This window comes from Terrapene carolina, unplaced genomic scaffold (genome assembly GCF_002925995.2).
Source record: "Terrapene carolina triunguis isolate 2854851 unplaced genomic scaffold, T_m_triunguis-2.0 Scaffold66, whole genome shotgun sequence".
NCBI classification, from domain to species: domain Eukaryota; kingdom Metazoa; phylum Chordata; order Testudines; family Emydidae; genus Terrapene; species Terrapene triunguis.
Window position 1 is genome coordinate 75,238,751 of NW_020664417.1, and position 22,623 is coordinate 75,261,373.

A 22,623-nucleotide genomic window follows, 5' to 3' on the forward strand; every position below is an offset into this window, starting at 1 on the left:
GGTTGGATAGGGGGTGGGAGTCCCGGGGGGTCTATTAGGGGGCAGGGGTGTGGATAGGGGTCGGGGTAGTCAGGAGACAGGGAGCAGGGGGGTTGGATAGGGGACAGGGGTCCCGGGAGGGGGCAGTCAGGGGACAAGGAGCAGGGGAGGTTGGATGGGTTGGGGGTTCTGAGGGGGGCAGTCAGGGGGCGGATAGGGGGCGGGGCCAGGCTGTTTGGGGAGGCACAGCCTCCCCTACCCGGCCCTCCATACAGTTGCGCAACCCCAGTGTGGACCTCGGGCCAAAAAGTTTGCACACCCCTGGTCTAGACCAATGTATTAGCAACTAACACAGCTATTAGCGCAGCAAAGCATGGTAAGAACTGGGATTAGAGCAGCCAGGAAGGAGAAAGGGAGAAGGAAAGTGGTGCTGGATGCTTCACAAATTCCCAGTCTGTAGCAGCACGGTCAGCTTTCTTGCTCATTTAAGGCTCCAGTGATGCGGAAGTGAAGAAAGTGGGGGGGACGGGGGATGGGACAGACATGCATGTGGCACAGAGCTCCTGCATGAGAGGAGATGCAAACTATAATAAAAAACTATCAATCCCAATGGCCCAGCGAGGTAACAGGTCATGGGGGCAAATGCAGGACTGCCCCACAAAACACAGGCCAGCTGACAAACAGAATACAATCCTCCTCCTTCACAAGAGTTTCCTGAAGCTGTGAGCTGACACCACATGTGATGTGAATCAAATCAACATTCAGAGCTGACATGCCAGAGGTGTTAATTGGAGAGTGAAGGGGAAACTGCTGTGAGTCTGATGGAGGGGCCTCAGCATAGGAGGAAAGTGTGGCTCCAGAGGGGCTGCGCAGGCTCCAGGGCATGAGGTAAGAGCTGCTCTGTCTTTGCTGAGGAGGGAAATGAGGGTCATTCTGCTTCTGGGATATCTCTGGAGAAGGGAGCAAGAGCCATGCTAGTGGCCCCAGGTAAGTGTGGACAGTGAGCAGTACGATGTGGGGCGGGAGGGGCATTCAGGGAGGCTGTGTGTCTCTGTCAAAGTGGTCATCAAGCTGTTAACTGGGTGACTTCATCCCCATGCTCCATCCCCCTCCTTTACTTTCTGTTTAGTCAGTGGGGGAGTCCCCCCCCCCCCCCGCCTTCTCCCCCTGTTGTGATGCTGTTGAGCAAAAGCAACAAGTTTTCAGCCTGCAGTCCTGAGGAGACTTCTTTTTGTTCTACTACTGAGTGGTACCTTTATAAAGGCTGAGTGGGGGAAGAGGCAGCAGCACTGGGAGGGGTAAAGGGTGTGTGTAAGGAGCCTGAACCCCTTTCTGCACCCCAGCCTCCTGCTCCAGCCCTAAACCCCCTCCCACACCCAACTCCCTCCCACAGCTTGCACCCCAAACCTCCTCCTGTACCCGAACCCCTGTCCCAGCCCTGAGTCCCCCCTGCACCTAAACTCCCTCCCATAGCTTGCACCCTGCTCCTGACCCAGGCTCCGAGTGGAGCCCCCTCCAACACTCCGAACCCCTAGGCCCCAGCCCAGAGCCCACACCCCAACCCCGTGTTCTAGCCTGGTGAAAGTGAGTGAGGGTGGGGGAGAGCGAGCTACGGTGGGACAGGGGATGGAGTGAATGGGGTGACACCTCAGAGAAGGGGTGGGGCAACAGTGTTGGGTTTGTGTGATCACACAGTTGGCAACCCTAGGTTTATGAAATCACTAGAGCCCCTCTATGGAATTTGTTGTCTGTTCTGTGTGTTACTTGCCCCTCGTGATTTGATTTTTGAAATCTGCATGTTTTGGGTTCTCTTAAAATAATGTTTATCTTGCTTTGGGGCTGAGCCCTTTGTGACCAGATGAATTCATTTGTTAGAATGCTTCCTGCTTATTCCCAGTCACGTCTGCCAGTTGATGGCCAGACACTCTAGTGGACTTAAGTAATAAGCAGTGCTGCTGGTGCAAATCAGGAGTAAGTAAATGGAGTTACTCTGTATTTACACCAGAGCAACTGAGATCAGAGGGCCAGATTCAGACACATTGCTGGCATGCTGTGCCAGTGCATCAGTGCAAAGTGTACACCCATGGATCCATGTAGAAGATCCCCCTTGCCTACAGAGGACCCTCACAGACTGCATCACCTTCTACTCTAAGTGCAAGGTGCATTTCTTTGACTGCCTTCTCGAACATAAACATACAGGAATGTGTGTGTGTGTAATTATATAAAATGACAATTCCAAAAACAAAGCACACTGTTGTATGTATTTCTCTCCCTGGGGAGACTATGAGGGAGCAGATGTGTGACAGATGTTAGTCATGTCACTTAATGCACTACTGGAAGCGGCTCAGATACTATGGTGATGAGCTCTTTATAAAACCTATATAGAACAGAAATTCTCTGGTGAATTATGGTCACCGTCTGGTATGAATAGTTAAAAATAAACATTTAAATTGTGGGTCTGTTATTAAAAATTACTTGGCAAAACATGGCTTCATGGTTACTCTGCACTGATTGCCTCTCAGTGACCTGCAGAGCATATTTGCTCAATTTTCATGTAAAAAGATGTTTTCCAACTGCACAGATTTGCAAACTCAGCCAAGCTGTGTTCTTTATGTCTGAGCACTAAACAAATCTGTTGGGCCTCTGTAGGATCTGTAGGGCCTCTGTAGGATTGCACAGACGTAAAGAGGTACAGAATTTGAAGACAACAAGGTTACGGAGATGACTATATCCAATTGCAAGGTTAACAGAAAGGAAACCGTTTTGCTCTTCCAGAGCTGTATTGGCTCACCAGAGCTGGCAGTAATAGTAGTAATAATAATAATAATTAATAAGATTTTTACCACTTTTTATTAATTATTTCCACTAAAGTAAGCAGTTAATTGCATTCAAGGAGCAAAGTTGATGGGTAAGGCAGTGCTATTTTTAGTCACGTTTCAGAATTGAACTGCACTTTAAATTATAGAAACAAAGCATCACACATTATTTTGTACTAGCAAACTTTACCTTGGAGGTCCACCGATGTTCTGCATAAGCCAAATCTGCACTGTAGAAACTTTGTCTGGGTCTAAGTTTAAGATCTCAACACTTCCAAAAATGCTGTAAGAATGGGAGCATGAAAAAGCAACACACATCTTCGCTTTAGAACAAGATGAACAAAGTATGTTCTCCAGTCACTACTACATACTCATGCGTTATCGTTATTCCCAGTGGAAAGAATGTATAATTTTCCCATGAGATTTTCATGGACTATTTAATTAATTTGTGTAAAGGAATTTCCCCCCATTTTCATTCAGCTTTATTAAGAGCTTTTGGAGCTGTTTGCAGAATGAAACAGTCTGAGGTTCTTTCATTCCTAATGATTTTTCTCTTGTCTAGATTACCAGTGACTGCCACTACTAAAGGGGGGGGGGGGGGGAATCTTTCTGCTTGTGCTAACCACAAGTTTCTTCATCCCTCAGAGTTAGCAGAGGCAGCACTTCCTGTCAGTCACTGAAACGATGTACAAACTCTGGGGGAGCATAATCCAAGAAATCCACTCTGAGGATAATTATAATGTGTCGGTCATGTGAGTGTAATATAGCAGAGGAGTCCATTTTGGGCTTACTGCACAAAGTTCTGTGGATTGTGGCCATTTTCAGAAAAAATCCAAATCAAATGCATCAGAAGATGCATAATATAATGGGCCAGATCGTCAGCAAGTGTAAATTAGCATAGCTCCATAGAAGTCAACAGAGCAACACTGATTCAGCAAAGCTGAAGAAGATCTGGCCCTCTAAGGCCCCAGTCTTGCACTGGGATTTACTGTCGCCAACACCTGCACCAGTACAGAGTCTCTAAGTGAGTAGTAAGACAGAGCCAAAGCCAGTGACCGATTAAGTAGATACCTGTTACTTCTGAATGCTCCAGCTTCTATTGATCCATTGAGCATCACCTGAACCACACCACATGCTTCTTCTGCAAACTAAACAAGCAAACGTACATTGTACTTTAGCTTTACATGAAACAGAGGGTCAGATCCTTAGCTAGAGTAAATCAGCATAGCTCTTTTGACTTCAGTAGAGCTGCACCAATGTTTACCAGCCCAGGATCTGGGCTCTTGCTGGACTATTTTACCAGAAGATTGCAGTGAAAATAAAGGGCCATATCTTCTCTCACTAGTACAAAGTTACCCTAAAGCTACATTGACCAACCGCAACTGGATAACCCCATGTAGGGAGAGCCTGTGATGGTGCAAAGCTGGCATAACAGCTCCTGTGCCACAGTTTTCCTGGCTGCTGGTGTAGAGGACATTGCTGTGACTTCCCTGAGCCCTGGCTTCTATGTCAGCCCATGGGTCTACTGGCAGCCAGTGTAAATTAGAGCAGCCCTCAGGCTGCTTAATTTATGCTGGGGAACTAATTGTGACCCTAAGAATCCCTGAATACCAACTGGCAAAGGGTTCACTGTTCTGTAGTAGCAACTTCTAGCAGGCCTGACAAACTGACTACATGTAACACACTGCTTTCACAGTGTTTATCCAAAAAGGATTGTGTAAGGTATCTAATAATAGCTTAGGCCATACTGAACCACATAACTCTTGAGGGATGGATGGATGATATGTAAGCAGTTGTGTATATGTACTGAAAATATATTTTTAGAGTCGGTGTCCCAGGCAGGGTTGACAAACAGGTTTTGCTAAACACCTGTCTGCCTAGGTCCCTATGTGATTAAGCATTATAAGCCAACACAATAGAAGCCTGTTTTGCATATGGAGTCAACACAAGTCTGTGAGGGCAACTTGGAGCCAGCACACCAGGAAAGGAACCACAAGGGCCATCCTGAATCTGGGGACAAAACAAGGAGTTTTGGGAAATATAAGGAGACTTTGGTATCCATCACTGAGAGAGCAAGAAGGACAGTGTCTTTTGCATTTGTGAAAGGTGGATCCCAGCCATGTTGGTTGGTGATGCTGAGAGATTGCCTTCGGTGAGAAACTACTTTAGACAAGGATTTTAGCCTGTTAAAGGTTAAATATAGTCTCTAAGAAGCATGTTATACTTTGTTTTACATGTAACCATTTCTGTTTCCAATATCCTTACTCAGCATCTCTTAAATCTTCAGATTTGATAATAAACTTAAATTACCTTTGATTTAGCCAAAAGAACTCTAACAGAATAGAGTTAAATAAGCATTCTGTAAGACCCGATTCAGCAAGGTACTGAAGCACCTGCATAACTTTAAGCATGTGGAGTCTCATTGAAGTCAATGGGGCTACTCATGTGCTTCAAGTTAGGCACCTACCTGTACACCTTGCTGAATCAGGGCTTCACAGAGGAGTTCTTCTCATTATGTTAAAAAGGCACAAGGAGGCACTCATTCTCTCAGCCATGCTCTACAGCAGTTTCCAGCATGCTTTTAGCATTCAGAGGTTTAAAAAGTCATTGGTTTTAGCAATTGTGATCTTGTGTATTTGTATGAGGGAATGATGTCTATAATTATATATATTATGGTTAATTAATATTTTTGTTAAGAACTAATTGTGCTTGGTGCTGTTCGACACAAATATCAAGATGACCACTGACGGAGGGACCCATTCAAGTAAGAATAAGAATGCCCAAATTATTGTGACATTAAATGTTGTGTGAAACATGAGACCTTAGTGAAAGTCTTGGGAAACCTGTATTTCCAAAAAACACATGGCACAGCTTTCAGTTCTTAATAATCTAATCAGTGTTTGAATTTGATCCATTCAACGTCTTTGGTGAAAGCCGAGAGGAAAATGGCATTTTGAGTAATTTGTGGCATGACTCCTAACAGTTTAGGAGGAATTCACATCAGACCTCTGAGATGATCAGCCTGTGTTCCAAGGTTTAACTGTTAGCCACTTTTTCCTTTGCTGTATTTCTTTCATTGTTATAAACACAAATATTTTGATTAAAAGTATTGTTCCAGGATGTAACTGGTCATGATAAAAATATAGGAAAAAAAGACTACTGGCCATTAAAGTAGGGAGCCGTGGCTAATAGTTATAGATCCAATTGCAGGATTGGGGCCTTGTCTGCACAGAGTCCCACTGAAGTCCATGCATCTTGCAGGGACTCAGGGATTCACATGCATGGATTTGGTTGTAGGATCAAAGCCTTTGTTTTCTAGCCAATGGAACAGACATACCAGACAAATTTGGATGTTCAGCATTTTAGCCCCAGATTTCCACAGTCTGGGTGAAACCCTGTCCCACTTAAGTCTATGGGAATTTTGCCACTGACTTGCTTGGAGGGCCAAGATTTTACCCTCTTTCAACATCCCCAACCCCCAAAGGATAAATTGATTCTAACTGTGATCCTGGAGAAGTTGCTATATAATCCTTACCATCTTGGATGCCATTTTCCAGTACACAGAACTAGGGTTGCTCTCGCATTCACTCCATTTTGGACAAGATTCATAGTTAATTCCTAAAATAAATATATGATGCAGAATAACTAAGATTAGAGAAGAAATTGTCAGACACTTTAATACTGCCTGCAGTGCTGAATAAGAATGGCAAAAATAACTATTGCGCCCCATCGCAGCAACAGACTTAGGTGAAAAGTGTTCTAAGGGGGAGATTAAGTTAAAGGTGGTTGGAAGACTGTGAGGCATTTACAGTCCCCTTATGCAAATTATTCCAGCAACATTGTTCCTGGTCAGGCTGAGCAGGGAGAATGTGCACTGATTGATGTGACAAAAAGCGTGGGGGGGGATGCTCAGAAGTGACTCTTCCCACATAATTTTTTATTTTGTTTTTTATAAATTTCCCTCAAATTTGGGGACAGATTCTGACATCCCTACTCATTCTTAGGCCCTTAGCGTGAACAAGCAACCCCCTTATATCTACATGTGGTCCCAGTGACTTCTGTGCAAGTGCAGGAGTCTGCCTGAATGGAGCATATTGCAGGACTGGGGCCTTAGTCTGAAAGTGGTCCCCCTGGAATCACAGTAGGTTGCTGATTACTGTCAATAAGGGGGGGACAATATGTCACTAGGCTGAGCTCTTTTTTTGCTACTGGGAGCTAAAAAGTGTTGATAAAATGAAGCTGAAAATGAGTGTGTGTTTCACTTTTCCATAACTCAGGCAGGGTAGAAAGGTTCAACAGTTGCTTTGGGCTGAAACCAAGAATGGAAAGTATCCTCTCCAAAAGAGATTTTCTTATATTAGAAATTTGTGAGTGAAAGAAATTATAACTCCAGGTTCTTTTTTTTTTTTTTTTTTTAAAGGAATCCTTACCTGGACTAGAAGGGTTTCCACACCATGAGACTCCGTCAGCCATATAGCCCAGCAAGGTGTCCTCCAGAGTGAGGAAATTGTGATTGGTTTTTGTATAACGATGAACAAGGTCATTTGTCTTGCTCCAAAATAATGACTGTGAGGGAAAGGATGGTGAGTAAGAAATGGCATTGATAGAAGAGCTGGTCAGGAAATGTTTTTTCCAGAAAAAGTTTTGATGATGAAAATGTTTATTTTCATTCATATTTTGGGGATTTTGTCAAAAGACCAAAAACTGACTATTTAAAATATATAAAAATTCCAGTGGGGTTTTTGATGAAAATTTCTATTTTCAGAAAAAAAAATTAATTTGGTTGGGGGGGGGGACACAATTTTTTCTATTGAAAAAACATTTTGAAGGAAACTTTTTAGCCAGCTCTAATTGCTGTCACTCTGCATGCATTTCAACCACACATGAGCAATAAAAAGCCATGTGCCTCTAACTGCATGGCTGCTCTTACAGAGAGGTTCTCTTCTAAATAGCAATGAAGGCCACAGTGATTTTTCCCATCATGGCCCAAAATCTTGTCCCTAGAAGAAATATTCTGTACAATGATCTTCATCACTGGCCTATAATGAACAGGATTCTCTTGTTCTAAAAGAAGTAGCTTTGGGAGTAATGTTATCTCAAGCCTGAAGTCAGAGTACCTGTAGGTATTTGAGGGTCACTCATGATTGCTATCATTATTATTATTTGTGTTACCTAGTACCTAGCAGCCCTAGTATTGGACCAGGACCCTGTTGTTCTGTGTTTGTAAAGTGCCTCTAGCACAAAACCAAAGAATCTCCATTGTACTAGGCATGTACAGACAAGCAGTCCCTACCCAGACAGCTCATCACACACAAATATTGTTACCTTGTTACAGGGGATAGGATGACTCGCCAAATCCAGTAACGGCTGATAATCTTCTATTGTAATATTACATGGGTTCTTGTAAATAAACGCCTTTTGCATTTTTTCCCATATTTTTTGGCAATCTTTGTCTCTGTCAAAAGATTAAAATATATTAAAGGGAGATCAACTGTTTAAAAAACAGGTAATCCTCCAAAATCATAGTTCTATTTCTGTGAGATGCTGCTGTGTTATTACAAGGAGAGAAAACAAATAATGGGGGAGGGGCTTACAAAAGGATCCCCACCCCTCTGCTGTGTTTAGGCAATGTGGCCAGACTTTCCAAAGTGCTTATCTCTTATTTAGGCACCAAAATAAATAGCCAGATTTTCAACAACAACAACAAAAAAACCCTCGGCATGTTCAGTATTTGCTGGATGCTGAGTAATTTTGAAAATCAGACCCCCCTCTCCCTGTTTTAGGGATTTTATGCTGCGGCCCATCACCGTAGTCACTGAGCACCTTCCATGTTTGGGTACCTAGCAGGGAGTGGAGCGTTTTTTTGGTTTAAAAAAAAAAAAAAAAAAAAATCTGGCCCCAGTTGTAGGTGCTGCACACTTGAACATTTGGTCCTGAGTTCTTTCAAATATCTGACTCCACAAAAAGAGAGGTCCAGATTCTACCCTCCTCATTCCTGCTAAGTAGTGCTGTGAGTTGTCCCACTGCAGCCAGTTGGACTGGTCGCCAAGTCAGTGACTGCTCATCATGAGCAGCAAGGGTGGCAGAATCTAGCCCAGAGATTTAACACTTCATGGTACAGAGAAGTTGAATGATATTGCTGGTTCATATATGTCAGTGATGCCCAAACGTTTTGTCATGCCCCCCTTACCAGTAATGTAATCTGTCTGTGCTCCCTCCCCCTCCCCATTACTGCACAGCTGGCTCAGCAGAGGAGGGTGGGCTGAAGGTGGAGCTGGGGGCTGAACTGGAGATGGGGAGGAGCTGGGGTTAGAGGTGGAGCTGGGCTGGGGGTGGAGAGGGAATGAGAGCAGAGCTGGGCTGGAGCAGGGCTGGGGCCGAGCGGGGGCAGAGTGGAGCCAGGGGTGCTGCAACAATTTTTATAGTGGGGGTGCTGAGAGCCATGGAACCAAACTGTTAACCCTGTATAGAATGGAAACCGCCTCAAGCCACGGGGTGTGGCAGCCCCCCCTGCACCCCTAGTTCCAGCACCTATGAATGGAGCTGCAGCTGGGGCCGGAGCTGGGCAGGGTGCGGAGCTACATCTGGGGCCTGAGTGGGCCTGGTGGTGGAGCAGGGCTGGGTGGCGCTCCCTCCCCATCCCCCGTGGGAGCTGACCTGGGCCCCGCCCTGTGCCCCCCCCCCCCCCCCCCCCCGTTTGGGGATCAATGAGATACATAGATCTGCTGGTAATCTGAAAATCAGCCTGTGAACCTTCCCAAAAGGAGATCTATATAGGTAGCATCAGTAATTTTATCCAAAACAAAAGGAAGAAACTTTATAAGTGTTTAGGGCCTGATTTTGATAACGCACCAATTTTACACTGGTTTTATGCCTATTGACTTCAGTGGAGTTACATTAATTACTTGATCTCCAACTTTTGAGCATCCTTTTATCTGCAGTACTGATTCTGGCCTTCTTGTTTGCACTGAAGTCAGGAGTAACTCCAATGAAGTAAATGGAAACACACTGATGTAAAACTGATACATGCGGGAGGGTGCACAACCAAGTAATCTGTGTCTAACTTTGTTGCTTAAGACATTGGCCAATCGGCTAAGTCATCAGTGTGGGAAAGACAACAAGTGAGTGCTGAGAGTTTCTCCTGTATTGCTAAATGGTAATTCATTGCACTGTGCCAGGCTGAGGTCATTTTTCAATATGTAGTCTTGGAATGAAATTTCTGAGACTTTTGCTGAGCTCCAGTGAAAATGGTACTCTGTCCCATTTCTAAATCTCACTATGTGAGTCTTGCTGATGCTCTTGAGACTAATCAGCACCAGCTGTTCTGTTGTGTTTGAGGTATTGAATTAAGCTAACGAATTAAGCAGTACCTCAACGATTGCGTTGGCTACTTGCATCACAACAACCCCCACGGTAGATTTGCCCACTCCAAAGTGGTTCGCGACTGACCGGTAGCTGTCTGGCGTTGCAAGCTTCCAGAGGGCTATGGCCACTCGCTTCTGGACAGTCAGGGCTGCTCGCATCCGGGTGTCATTGCGCTTCAGGGCAGGGGACAGCAACTCACAAAGTTCCAGGAAAGTCCCCTTCCGCATGCGAAAGTTTCGCAGCCACTGGGATTCATCCCAGACCTGCAGCACTATGCGGTCCCACCAGTCCGTGCTTGTTTCCTGGGCCCAGAATCGCCGTTCCACAACATCCACATGACCCATTGTCACCGTGATGTCCTCGGCGCTGGGTCCCGTGCTTTCTGACAGGCCTGTGCTACTCTCAGACTTCAGGCCCTCACCGCGGTGCCGTAGCCTCCTCGCCCGATTTATCTGCATCTGCCTCTGGGAAAGGTGGATGATAAGCTGCGAGGCGGACACAACTGCAGCGATGGTCGCAGCGGGCTCCATGCTCACAGTGCTGTGGCGTCCGCGCTGTCACTGACCAGAAAAGTGCGCGAACTGATTTCCCGCCAGCGCTTTCAGGGAGGGCGGTAGTGACGGACGGATGACGACAGTTACCCAAAAGCACCCTCGACACATTTTTTTACCCAGAAGGCATTGGCGGCTCAACCCAGAATTCCAATGGGCAGCGGGGACTGCGGGAACTGTGGGATAGCTGCCCACAGTGCACCGCTTCCAATGTCGACGATTTCCCCGTTAGTGTGGACTCACAAAGTCAAATTACTGTCCTTAGTGTGGACACACACGTTCAACTTTGCAATATCGATTCCACATATTCGATTTAAGTGAAATCGAACTACTCTCGTAGTGTAGACATACCCTGAGATGAGCATGTCCAAACTGAGCAACTGCATAATTGTAATGCTGTGACCTTTTTCCTTCCCTGACTCATTCCCTTCCCCATTTATTTCTCACCACCACTCAGTGTGTCCCATGCAAAAGCTCTTTTTTAAGAAGGACTGTGTGTGTGTGTGTGTGTGTGTGTGTGTGTTGTTCCCCTCCCCCCCCAACCCCCCCCCCCTTCTGTGAAGTGCCTAGTACTCCTCTGGGCAGTATAAAATAATAATGGAGAGGTGACATTTATTTTAAGGAACTTGCACCACATACAGCTCTACGGCATTGTTACCAGCGGATATCATGGAAACTATGCAGTTTGGTATTTGGTCATGGTGTGATTGTCAAAAATAGTCCTAAGTGACCTAAGGAATGTAACGCCATGATAATACTTTACACTTTTCACCCAAGGATTTCAAATCACTTTACACACACTATTGAATTAAGCTATACAACAGCTCTGTGATGTAGGGAAGAATTATCACTATTTCCCAAGTCAATCTAGGCTTTTATATGGTGCCCATCTGAGTATTAGATAGGCAAACTGAGAGACGCAGTGTTGCTTTCCTCAAGAACACACGGTACCTCATTTCTATTCTCTTTTCATTAGACAGCACTGCCTCCATACCATTGGAAAAATCAGTGTATAGTCAAAAGAACGACTAGTACTTGTGGCACCTTAGAGACTAACAAATGTATTTGAGCATAAGCTTTTGTGGGCTAAAGCCCACTTCATCAGATGCATGCAGTGGAAAATACAGTAGGAAGATATATACACACATCTAAAATCATTGAAGAGGTAGGATTTAGATTTCCACATCTGTGGAACGTTCCTACTTCTTTTACTATGAAGCAGCCACTATATTGGATGGCAAATAAAAATGAGACACCAGAATGGGTATTTTAGAAACAAAGTCATGTCAATAGTTTAAAAAAAGGAAAAACCCGGACCATCAATATGCAAATAGATCCAGCCAGCTATAAAATATTTCATTTCCACTGTCCCCATATACCCAGAACATTTATGTTCTAGGATAACTCAGTCTATAAAAGGTTTCAGAGTAGCAGCCGTGTTAGTCTGTATCCGCAAAAATAACAGGAGTACTTGTGGCACCTTAGAGACTAACAAATTTATTAGAGCATAAGCTTTCGTGGGCTACAACCCACTTCTTCGGATGCATATATGTAGTCTTGGAATGACAGTCTATAAAACTGAGCAAAAAAATTATTTCATTGGTTTGCTTTGAGAAGGACTATCTTACTTTGAATCAACTCTCTTGTGGAACGTAGATTCTACCTCAAATCCTAAAAGAAACCCTGTACATTACATAGGGTTGTATTTATAGTTGGCACATACAAATCAAGTAGTTAAAAATCAAAATTTTCAAAGATAATCTAGATAAGCCCCAACTCCTAGAATATCTAGAATTCTTAAGAGTCCTGCTGTTGACCTTGACGTTCTGAACTACACAGGAGTTCTGAAGCCTCCTTTTGTACTGCACAGAAGGTAACTGCTATCTAGTGTGAAGTCCTCATTGACTAAAATTAGAGAAGATAGAACTAGAAACTTGAGACATGATATAGATGAAATGGTGATAACGCACAAAAAGAAAACTGTAAAATCTACTAAAGACTTAAAACTTGGGTCCTGATTCTGCAGGTCTGTCTCTCTTTTAAAGGTTGTAGAATTGGGCTCTTTGACTTACTGTACAGAGTACAACATCAAACAAGATCTAGCTAGAAACTGGTAACTGTCCAATTAAATGGAATAGGCACTGTAAATATATTTTCAGTTTGTCCTTTATGTCTGTGCAATTTGGGGGAAAGCATTAGCTTATACTTGGTCATGAATTTGGCTATTTCTAGTCATCCACCTTTTTAAAGGAAGATTTTATTAATATGCCATAGAACATTTTCAGTAGGAGCTATGTGAGTGGCCAGATGTTAATATACACTTTAGAAAAATAGCCTCTGGAACATTGTATTTTGCAGATCTGTATGGGAGTCTGATTGAACTGGCTAACCTTGAAAGGGTATCTGTTCATTTGAAGAAAAGCAAGGGCAATTTTAGGAGGTGGTGTTCTGGAGACTCATGATTAATATAGTTCTTGGTATTTTTTTTTTCACTTTGCAATTTTTTCCCCCTCTTAAACTGAACATACAGAACCAAATTCATCCCTAGTGTAATTAAATTGATTTTAAAAGTAGTTACACCAAGGATGAATTTGGCCTCTTAAGGTTTCATTTACTTCATTAAAAGTATACAGTTTTAAACTCTGCTTTGGAAAATGCATTTTTAGGGCATCATGCTGTCAGGTGCCGAGTGCCCCCTGTGAGGCAGAGAGCATCCTCTGCTCCTGCTGACTGCGGTTTTGCTGATTACACTATGAAAATGTTGTAGCAATGGAACAGAGTTTAGATTCATGACAAACAGTGAAAGTGCTCCTGGGCCCAGCATGTCTGGTTTCATTATGAGGAATTCACTCCCCTCTGATGGGGCGGCTGCAATGACTCAACATAGCATAAGGACCTTCTTAATTGGGGGGCCTGTGACTTTGGACTGCTCTCCTCCATGCTCAGCAGAGACTTCCAACAAGGCTAACAACTTCTTTCCTTTGTCATACTCACTGATAGCAAAAGGCCAAATTTTATTTTAATTATGGTCCCTGGGAGAGAGCTACAAAGTAGCAGCCATAAACAATCCCCACTGTCAATGGGTGGTTTACCAAAATGTCAAAGGTAGAATATGGACCTTTTATAGTTACTAAATTTTCAGGGCCAGATCCTCATGTGATTTTTAAGATGGTGAAGGGCCATTGTAGAGGATCTGGTCCTTGGTTAGTGGAGTTGCTGTTGCATTTGATATCACTTGTGGGGAGAGGAGGCAGGAGGAAGAATAATGCTTGTTGCTTTTAGGGGCACTTATTTATGCTCTTTGTTTATTTGGTCCTTTGTGCATGCATTTATCCGACTTGCCTTCTCAACCACTGTCATTGGTCACTAAAATTAGAAATGCAGTTGTGCATCTCCGTTATTTGGAAATCTGGCCCATAAAGAGCCATCATTAGGCTTCAGAATAAATCATGATTTTGATGAATGGGAGCAGTTCACACCTCTCTAAGAACTTTGGTTTGCTGTCAGAGTTATTTGCACAGCCAGAAGAGCTAGAACCATATTTTTTTTTAAGGAGAGATTGTGCTCTAAAAGATCTTAATCCATCATGAGCTAGATTTCTACATCAAATGGACCCATCTGGTCCAGGGGCTCAGTTTGTCAACCTTGTATTAATTATTATTGTTTGTTATGGTAATCCCAAAGGGCTATCCAACCATACAAACAGAATAGTAGATGGCTCATGCCCTGAAGGGCTTACAATCTAAATAGACAGGACAGGCACATGGTGGAAGAATGTAGGTAACCCACAAGCAGAGGGAACAATGTGATGGCAGCACACATCTGTTAGTACCACAGTAATGTTTTGTGAAGAGGGGTATTTAGGAGAGGATCAGCTGAAAGGAAGGGAATCTGGGGGACAGGGCAGAGGAGAAGAGGGTAAGGGGGAAGGTATTGACTGATGGTGAGATGAAGGTAAGGTGGGAGAGGGGATGTTCAGAGCAAACAGCCAATCAGCACAAGGCAGAGAAAGTCCAGTCAAAACTCTAGAAAATTCTCTGAATGCCCAGAGACCTCTGCTTTCTGCTGGAGTCTCTGGCTGGCTCCTCTCTGCAGCTTTCCCCCAAGACCATAGCGGAGAGGGAGGGGAGGCAAGGCACCACCTCTATTCCAGTGCCCCTAGAGTGTGTGTGGGGTTCCCCTACACAGTTCTACACATCATCCAGGAGGATGCTGGGGGAGAGGTGGCCCCAGCTGGACCCCAATTTACCCCTGCTCCCCAGTGCAGCAGTCCCTGCTTTGGCTGCTTCTGGTCTTCCTGGCTGGAGTCTCGCCCTGCTTTAGATGCTTGTACTGCTGTGGTTGTGGACTTTTATACCAGATTTGTGTTATTTTTAAACTTTGGCCTGATGAGTTGGTGTATCTGGGTGTGAGGTGCTCAGAAACTACAAAATGCATTTTTAAGTACCATTAGTCTTGCATCTTACACTGGAGCGCTCTCTAGTCTGCACAGTAACTGCTGCTTTTTTTCTATACATTTTTAAATTTTTTTATTTTCTTTCACCACTCCTTCCCTCTTCAGGACCTGCTCTCTCATCATTACTCTGGAGCAATCTCAAAACCCAGCCACAGTAGGTGTATTTTAGTTTTTCTATTCTCTATTTCAAAGGTTTACAGACATTAGAGCTGAATTTAAGGTGAACACTGCCACCTTGTGGAAGAAGTGAGGGATCAGCAGGAGGTCAAGTACAGAAGGGACAATTAAGCTGTATTACATGTTTTGAATGTTCTATGGAAGTCAAAAGAAGAAAAGTTCTCTAATGTGTTTTATCTTCATTGACACTATATCAGAAAAATGGGTAAGTGCACACAACGGTTTATTTATTGATTATTCATTCTATACGTGTATGAATGTAGCACCTAAAAGCCTCAGTCAGGAGGGGGATGTCATTGTGCTAGACACTGTACAAATGGATATGAAGAGTGGCCAGCCAATACTTTTCATCACTGAATATACAAGGAGGCTTATATCACTTAGGGCACATCTACACTAGCAAATTTACAGCTCCGGCAGTTACAGCGCTGCTCAGAGAGCGCTGAAGGGAAACTGCTGTTGTGTGTTCACACTGTCAGCTGCCCGCACAATAGCGTGTTCACACTTGCAGCAGTATTTGGAGCGGTGCACATAGCTATCCCACAGAGCACCTCTTTCTCTTCTGCAGCTAAGACTTGTGGGAAGGTGGAGGGGGTTGTGGGGAATCCTGGGTCATGTCCCAATGCCCCATGATGCATTGCTTTGCATCCCAGAAATCCCTGCGCTTCCGTCCGCACTTGGTGCCACCTTTCAAACGTTTTTGTACTGTGCGCTCTGCCTCTTCGGGCTGCAGGAACGGATCCCGAACTGCTGAACAGTATGCTGTTTGCTCTGACTAACATGTCACAAGTGGCAGTGGAGTTATTCCTTAAACTACAAAGGCAAGAAGCGTGCAACATTGATCTCGCCACGCGTAGTAACTGACATGAGATTGCTTGTGGGATTCACAAAGGTGCTGACCACAGTGGAATACCACTTTTGGGCTCGGGAAACAAGCACTGAGTGGTGGGATCACATCGTCCTGCATGTCTGGGATGACGAGCAGTGGCTGCAGAACTTTTGTATGAGGAAAGCCACATTCATGGGACTGTGTGATGGGCTCGCCCCAGCCCTGCAGCGCAAGGACACGAGAATGAGAGCTGCCCTGCTGTTGGAGAAGCACATGGCGATTGCACTGTGGAAGCTGGTTACTCCAGACTGCTACCGATCGGTCGCTAGCCGGTTCGGAGTGGGAAAGTTGACCATTGGACTTGTGTTGATGGAAGTGTGCAGGGCCATTAATCGCATCCTGCTCTGAAAGACCGTGACGCTGGGCAACGTGCGTGACATTGTAGATGGCTTTGCACAAATGGGCTTCCCTAACTGCGGAGGGGTGATAGATGGCACGCATATTCCAATTCTGGCACCAGACCACCTAGCACCGAGTACATTAATCGCAAGGGGTATTTCTCAATCATTCTCCAGGTGCTTGTGGATCACCATGGGTATTTCACAGACATTAACGCAGGCTGTTCCGGAAAGGTGCATGACGCATGTATCTTTTGGAACACTGGCCTGTTCAAGAAGCTGCAAGCTGGGACTTTCTTCCTGGACCAGAAGATGACCGTAGGGGAAGTTGAAATGACCATTGTGATCCTGGGAGACACCCGCCTACCCCTTAATGCCGTGGCTTACGAAGCAATACATGCGGCAACTTGACAATCACAAGTAGCAGTTCAACAACAGGCTGAGCAAGTGGAAAAATGACTGAGTATGCTTTTGGCCATTTAAAGGCCTGCTGGCACTGCCTATATGGGAAGTTGGACCTGGCCGATGACCATATTCCTATGCTTTTAGCCGCGTGCTGTACGCTCCATAATATTTGTGAAGGGAAGTGTGAAAGCTTCACTCAGGCCTGGACCGCAGAGGCTCAGCGCCTGGAGGCTGAGTTTGAACAGCCAGAGACCAGGGCTATTAGAGGGGCACAGCGCAAGGCCTTAAGGATCAAGGATGCCTTGAGGCAGCAATTTGAAGCTGAAAGCCACTAATATTTGTTGCTATGCTCAAGATTGCTTGTAATGCTAGGAGGTGATTGGTGCACATGATCCAATAAGGGGGTTTAACATAATTGTATGTTGCTTTGCAGTGCTCTTTTTGCTTTCAATTAATAAAGATTGCTTTCAAACCAACACAATTCTTTTATTAAAAGATAACAACCGGAGGAGAGAGTCAAACCAAAAAAAATACATCAGCAGGGAGGGGGATGGGGGAAGGGAAGGTCCCAGGAGGAGGGGTCCTGGGACGGCTAAAGATTTGGGTATGTCCAGGGATCATATCCAATGTTCTCCTTTGGAGTACGATGCAGCTGGTGCTGTACTTCAGCAGGGCCAAACTGCAGAGGGATGGGTGTTGAGTGCAGTGAGTAGTGGGAGTCCACAGTGCTGGACTGAGGGGGGAGGACTGGAATGGTGAGGGTAGAGACTGGAGCCAGGAGGTTGATTGTGGGGCTCATGGGGAAAGAGTTTTGCAGCTGCAGGGGCAGGCGGGCACAGCACTGCTCAGTTTGAAGAGTTAGTATCACCTGGGCTGTGTCTGCTTGGCGCTCCATAACATTTAAGAGCCGCTCCGAGGCTTCATTCTGGCGTGCCGCGTTCTCCATTTGGTCCCTCTTCTTGCTGTCCCACCACTCCTTCAATTCCTGTTTCTCGGCAGCGGAGTGCATCATAACATCACGCAGAAAGTCCTGCCACTTTTTAATTCTGCGCAGCAGTTCAGCCGCTGATAACAAAGAGGGAGGCTGGGCTCCCAAGGTCATCTCTGTGAAGTTTAAATGCAACATTTTACAGGAGCAGTATTGTTTGCAACACTGATGCAGTGCTTTAAAACACAGCCAGTACTCACGCACCTGTCACTAACTGGCTGACCCCAGGCAAGCACACATGAGCTACAAGACCCCCAAAATGGTGAGTAACCGCAGGGGCAGGTAAATCACTCTTCCCAGACTGGACCCTGCTGTACACTGGGCATGTAGCTCTTGGGGAGAGCCAGCACTGTAGGGGGGGCCTGATAATCATTCCTGTCCCCACACTTTCCACAGGATGTGTTCTTTATGGAAGATACCTTGCTGCTGAGGATGAGCAGGGAATTGAGGGAGAGTCTTCTCCAAGATGCAGCTTCTGCCCTGGCCCCTATGCAGCTCACCTGGGGGGAGCAATGGTAGTCCCCCCCCCCCCACACACACACACGGTGACGGCAGAGTGGCGCGGGAAAGTAACCGTTAATGGGACAAGAAACAAAGCAGCTCTGCCGAAGAACCTGCGGCAGCAGATTGCTCATTATCTCCACAAGAGTTTCCTGGAGATCTGAGGGAGATTCTCGTAAAGTGAGGGAGTCAATCAACAGCCTGTTCCGCTGCTCAGACTAGGCATGTGGACGGAGACAAGCCTGCTTTCTGCAACCCTCCTGCCTGCAACAACTCGCTTCAGTGATTCCCAAAATCAGATCCACTTACCAGGGGCCTCTTCTGTTTGCACTTCGCCAATCTCCGTCAGCTGTGACTAGCTAAGCTCCTCCATAGTAGAAAAGAGCTCCTGGCTACATGCATCTCTGGCCTCCGAGTCATCCTCTGCTTCTGGGTCCCCCTCCTCCTCCACATCCTCATCCAAGATTTCCTCCTGGCTCGGTCCACTCTCGACTGGCACGTGAGCCACTGAAGTATCCACAGGGGCCTTCGCAGTGCAGGTGGGGTCACCACCGAGTATTGCGTCCAGTTCTTTGTAGAACCAGCAGCTTGTGGGTGCAGCACCCGGAGCGGCAGTTTGCCTCCTGCGCCTTGTGGTAGGCATTCCGCAGCTCCTTCACTTTGACCCTGCACTGCAGTGTGTCCCAGTCATGGACCCTTTCTGTCATGCATCGTAAAATCTGTCCGTAGGCATCATAATTCCTATGGCTGGAGCGCAGCTGGGACTGGACAGCCTCCTCTCCCCAAATGCTGATGAGGTCCAGCAACTTGGCACTGTTCTAAGCGGGGGATTGCCTGGTGCGTGGAGCAGGCGTGGCCACCTGGGAAGATGCGAGACCGCTGCACACATCACCGAGCAAACAGGAAGGGGACTTTCAAATTTCCAAAGGAATTTACGGGATGGGGATGATGGTTGGTCACCTGAGGGCAGGGCAGTAGAGTTCAAACCGATGACCAGAGAGGTGAGAACAGGCATTGTGGGACACCTCCCAGAGGCCAATTGCAGCACTGTAATCACCATGCTGTCTACACTGGCACCGCAGTGCTGTAGCCCCGGCGCAGAAAGCTCTACGCCTCTCATTGGGGTGGTTTTTTTTTTTTTTTTTAAAGTGCTACAAATGCACAGTTTCTATGCACTAAGTGGCTTGGCAGTGTGTACACTTCAGGAGTTAAGTGCAGAAAGCTGCTTTACTGCACAGAAATTTGCCAGTGTAGACAGGGCCTTAGTCTTAGCAGGTGACTAGTAGAAAGGGGAGTGGGGAGGAATAAAGAAAGAACTTAACACCTTTCTTGACACCTTAAATGACTGCTTCTTGGAGCAGCTAGTCCTGGAAGCCACAAGAGGAGAGGCAATTCTTGATTTAGTCCTAAGTGGAACAAAAAAAAATTAAAAGGTACAGCGCCAAAAGTGAAATCCCTGCAAGCTGCATGGAAACTTCTTTAAGACACCATAGTAGAGGCTCAACTTAAATGTATACCCCAAATTAAAAAACATAGTAAGAGAACCAAAAAAGTGCCACTGCGGCTAAACAACAAATTAAAAGGAGCAGTGAGAGGCAAAAAGGTATCCTTTAGAAAGTGGAAAGGGGCATAAACTCTGGCAAATGAAGTATAAAAACATAATTAGGAAGGCCAAGTAAGAATCTGAAGAACAGCTAGCCAAAGACTTAAAGTTTTTTTTGTTATTATTTTGAGTACATCAGAAGCAGGAAGCCTGTTAAACAACCAGTGGGGCCACTGGCTGATCGAGGTGCTAAAGGAGCATGCAAGGATAAGGCCACTGTGGAGAAACTAAATGAATTCTTTGCATGGGTCTTCACGATTGAGGATGTGAGGGAGATTCCCAAACCTGATCCATTCTTTTTAGGTGACAAATCTGAGGAACTATCCCAGATTGAGGTGTCATTAGAGGAGGTTTTGGAACAAATTGATAAACTAAACAGTAATAAGTCACCAGGACCAGATGGTATTCACCTAAGAGTTCTGAAGGAATTCAAATATGAAATTGCAGAACTACTAACTGTAGTCTGTAACCTATCATTCAAATCCACTTCTGTTCCAGATGACTGGAGGATAGCTAATGTGATGCCAATTTTTAAAAGGGGCTCCAGAGGTATTCCCAGCAATTACAGGCCGGTAAGCCTGACTTCAGTACCAGGCAAACTGGTTGAAACTATAGTAAAGAACAATATTGTCAGACACATAATTTGTTGTGGAAGAGTCAACACGTTTTTTGTAAGGGGAAATCATGCCTTACCAATCTACTGGAATTCTTTGAGGGGGTCAATAAGCATGTGCACAAGGGGGATCCAGTAGATATAGTGTACTTATATTTTCAGAAAGCCTTGGACAAGATCCCTCACCAAAGGTTCTTTTGCAAAGTAAGTTGTCATGGATAAGATAGAAGGTACTCTCATGGATTGGTAAGTGGTTAAAAGATAGGAAACAAAGGGTAGGAATAAATGGTCAGTTTTCAGATTGGAGAGAGGTAAATACTGGTTTTCCCCCAGGGGTCTGTACTGGGATCAGTCCTATTCAACATATTCATAAATGATCTGGAATAGGGGGTAAACAGTGAGATGGCAAAATTTGCAGATGATACAAAACTAACTCAAGATAGTTAAGTCCCAGGCAGACTGAGAAGAGCTGCAAAAGGATCTCTCAAAACTGGGTGACTGGGCAACAAAATAGCAGATGAAATTCAAAGTTGATAAATGCAAAGTAATGCACACTGGAAGACGTAATCCCAACTATACATATAAAATGATGGAGTCTAAATTAGCTGTTGCCACTCAAGAAAGAGATCTTGGAGTCATTGTGGATAGTTCTCTGAAAACATCCACTCAATGTGCAGTGGCAGTCAAAAAGGCAAACAGAATGTTAGGAATGGCAAACCACAGCCTCTGGGAGCAGCGGGCAGCTGTGCAAATGTATGTAAACAAATGGTCTGGCAGCCCGCCAGCGGATTATCCTGATGGGCCACAGGTTGCCCACCACTGATGTACTCCATCGCAAGGTGGTCTGGTGCCAAAATTGGAATATGTGTGTCATCTATTGCCCCTCCAGAGTTAGGGAAACCTATTTCTGCAAAGCTTCCACTATTTCACGCACATTTCCCAGAGTCACGGTCCTTCGTAGCAGGATGTGATTAATTGCCCTGCACACTTGCATTAACGCAGCTCCAGTGGTCGACTTCCTGACTGCAAATTGATTCACAACTGACCGGTAGCAGTCTGGAGTCACCGGCTTCCACACAGCGATTGCTACACGCTTCTCTACCGATAGGGCAGCTCTCATTCTGGTGTCCTTGTGCCGCAGTGTTGGGGCGAGCTTCGCACACAGTTCCAGGAAGGTGGCTTTCCACATCTGAAGGTTCTGTAGCCACTGCTAATCATCCCACACCTGCATGATGATATGATCCTACCATTCAGTGCTTGTTTCCCAAGCCCAAAAGTGACCATCCACCCTATGCAGCTGTTCTGTGAATGCCAAAAGCAATCTGAAGTTGCTCCTACCCATATCATGCAGCATGTCAGGGAACTGGGACTCTTTTTCAGTTAGGAACTTTGCAATTAACTGCACTGTCATCCGTGATGTTTAAATTACAGTTGTAAGAGCACAGAAGAGCAGTGCAGGATCCATCCCTTCTCACAAAGATGCTGAGGTGCACAGCAAAGGCGGCCATTGAAAAATGCCGCGAAAGAAAGCCGGAAGTCCATGGAATGCTAGGACCTAAAGGAATGCATCACGGGACATTGAGCCCAGTCCCAAGATGCATCGTGATCCGCTCCGCCTTCCCACAATACCTAGCAACAGAAGGTATCGAGCTGGACTGTGGGAGAGGTACCCACAGTGCATTGCTCACACTGTCGACGATAGTGCCACAACTGTGGACGTGCTCTGCCAACAGAGGGAGTGAGTGTGAACACGACATTCCGATTTTTATTATGCCGATTTTTGAGTGTCGACATCACTTTTGTCGACAAAAGTTGGTAGTGTAGACAAGGCCTCAGTCTACAGTCATGATTCTCCTTAGCAGACAAAAACCAGCCAAACTTAAACTAGTAAGGGAGGAGTGGAAAAAACAAAACAAAAATCCCCCACTGCTATGAAGTGCAG

General features: G+C 45.4%; 1 protein-coding gene across 1 annotated transcript in view; it reads right to left on the minus strand.

Moving 5' to 3' along the window:
- The window catches only part of LOC112115240 (ADP-ribosyl cyclase/cyclic ADP-ribose hydrolase 1), a 43,067-nt gene that overhangs the window by 6,718 nt on the left and 13,726 nt on the right, over nt 1-22,623 (minus strand). Inside the window, exons 2-6 of the mRNA XM_026648131.2 lie at nt 8,121-8,250; nt 7,226-7,361; nt 6,331-6,413; nt 3,867-3,943; nt 2,986-3,078 (exon numbers count right to left, since the gene is read on the minus strand). Coding sequence (XP_026503916.2) covers nt 2,986-3,078; nt 3,867-3,943; nt 6,331-6,413; nt 7,226-7,361; nt 8,121-8,250 — 519 coding nt within the window. The remainder of the gene's footprint in view (nt 1-2,985; nt 3,079-3,866; nt 3,944-6,330; nt 6,414-7,225; nt 7,362-8,120; nt 8,251-22,623) is intronic.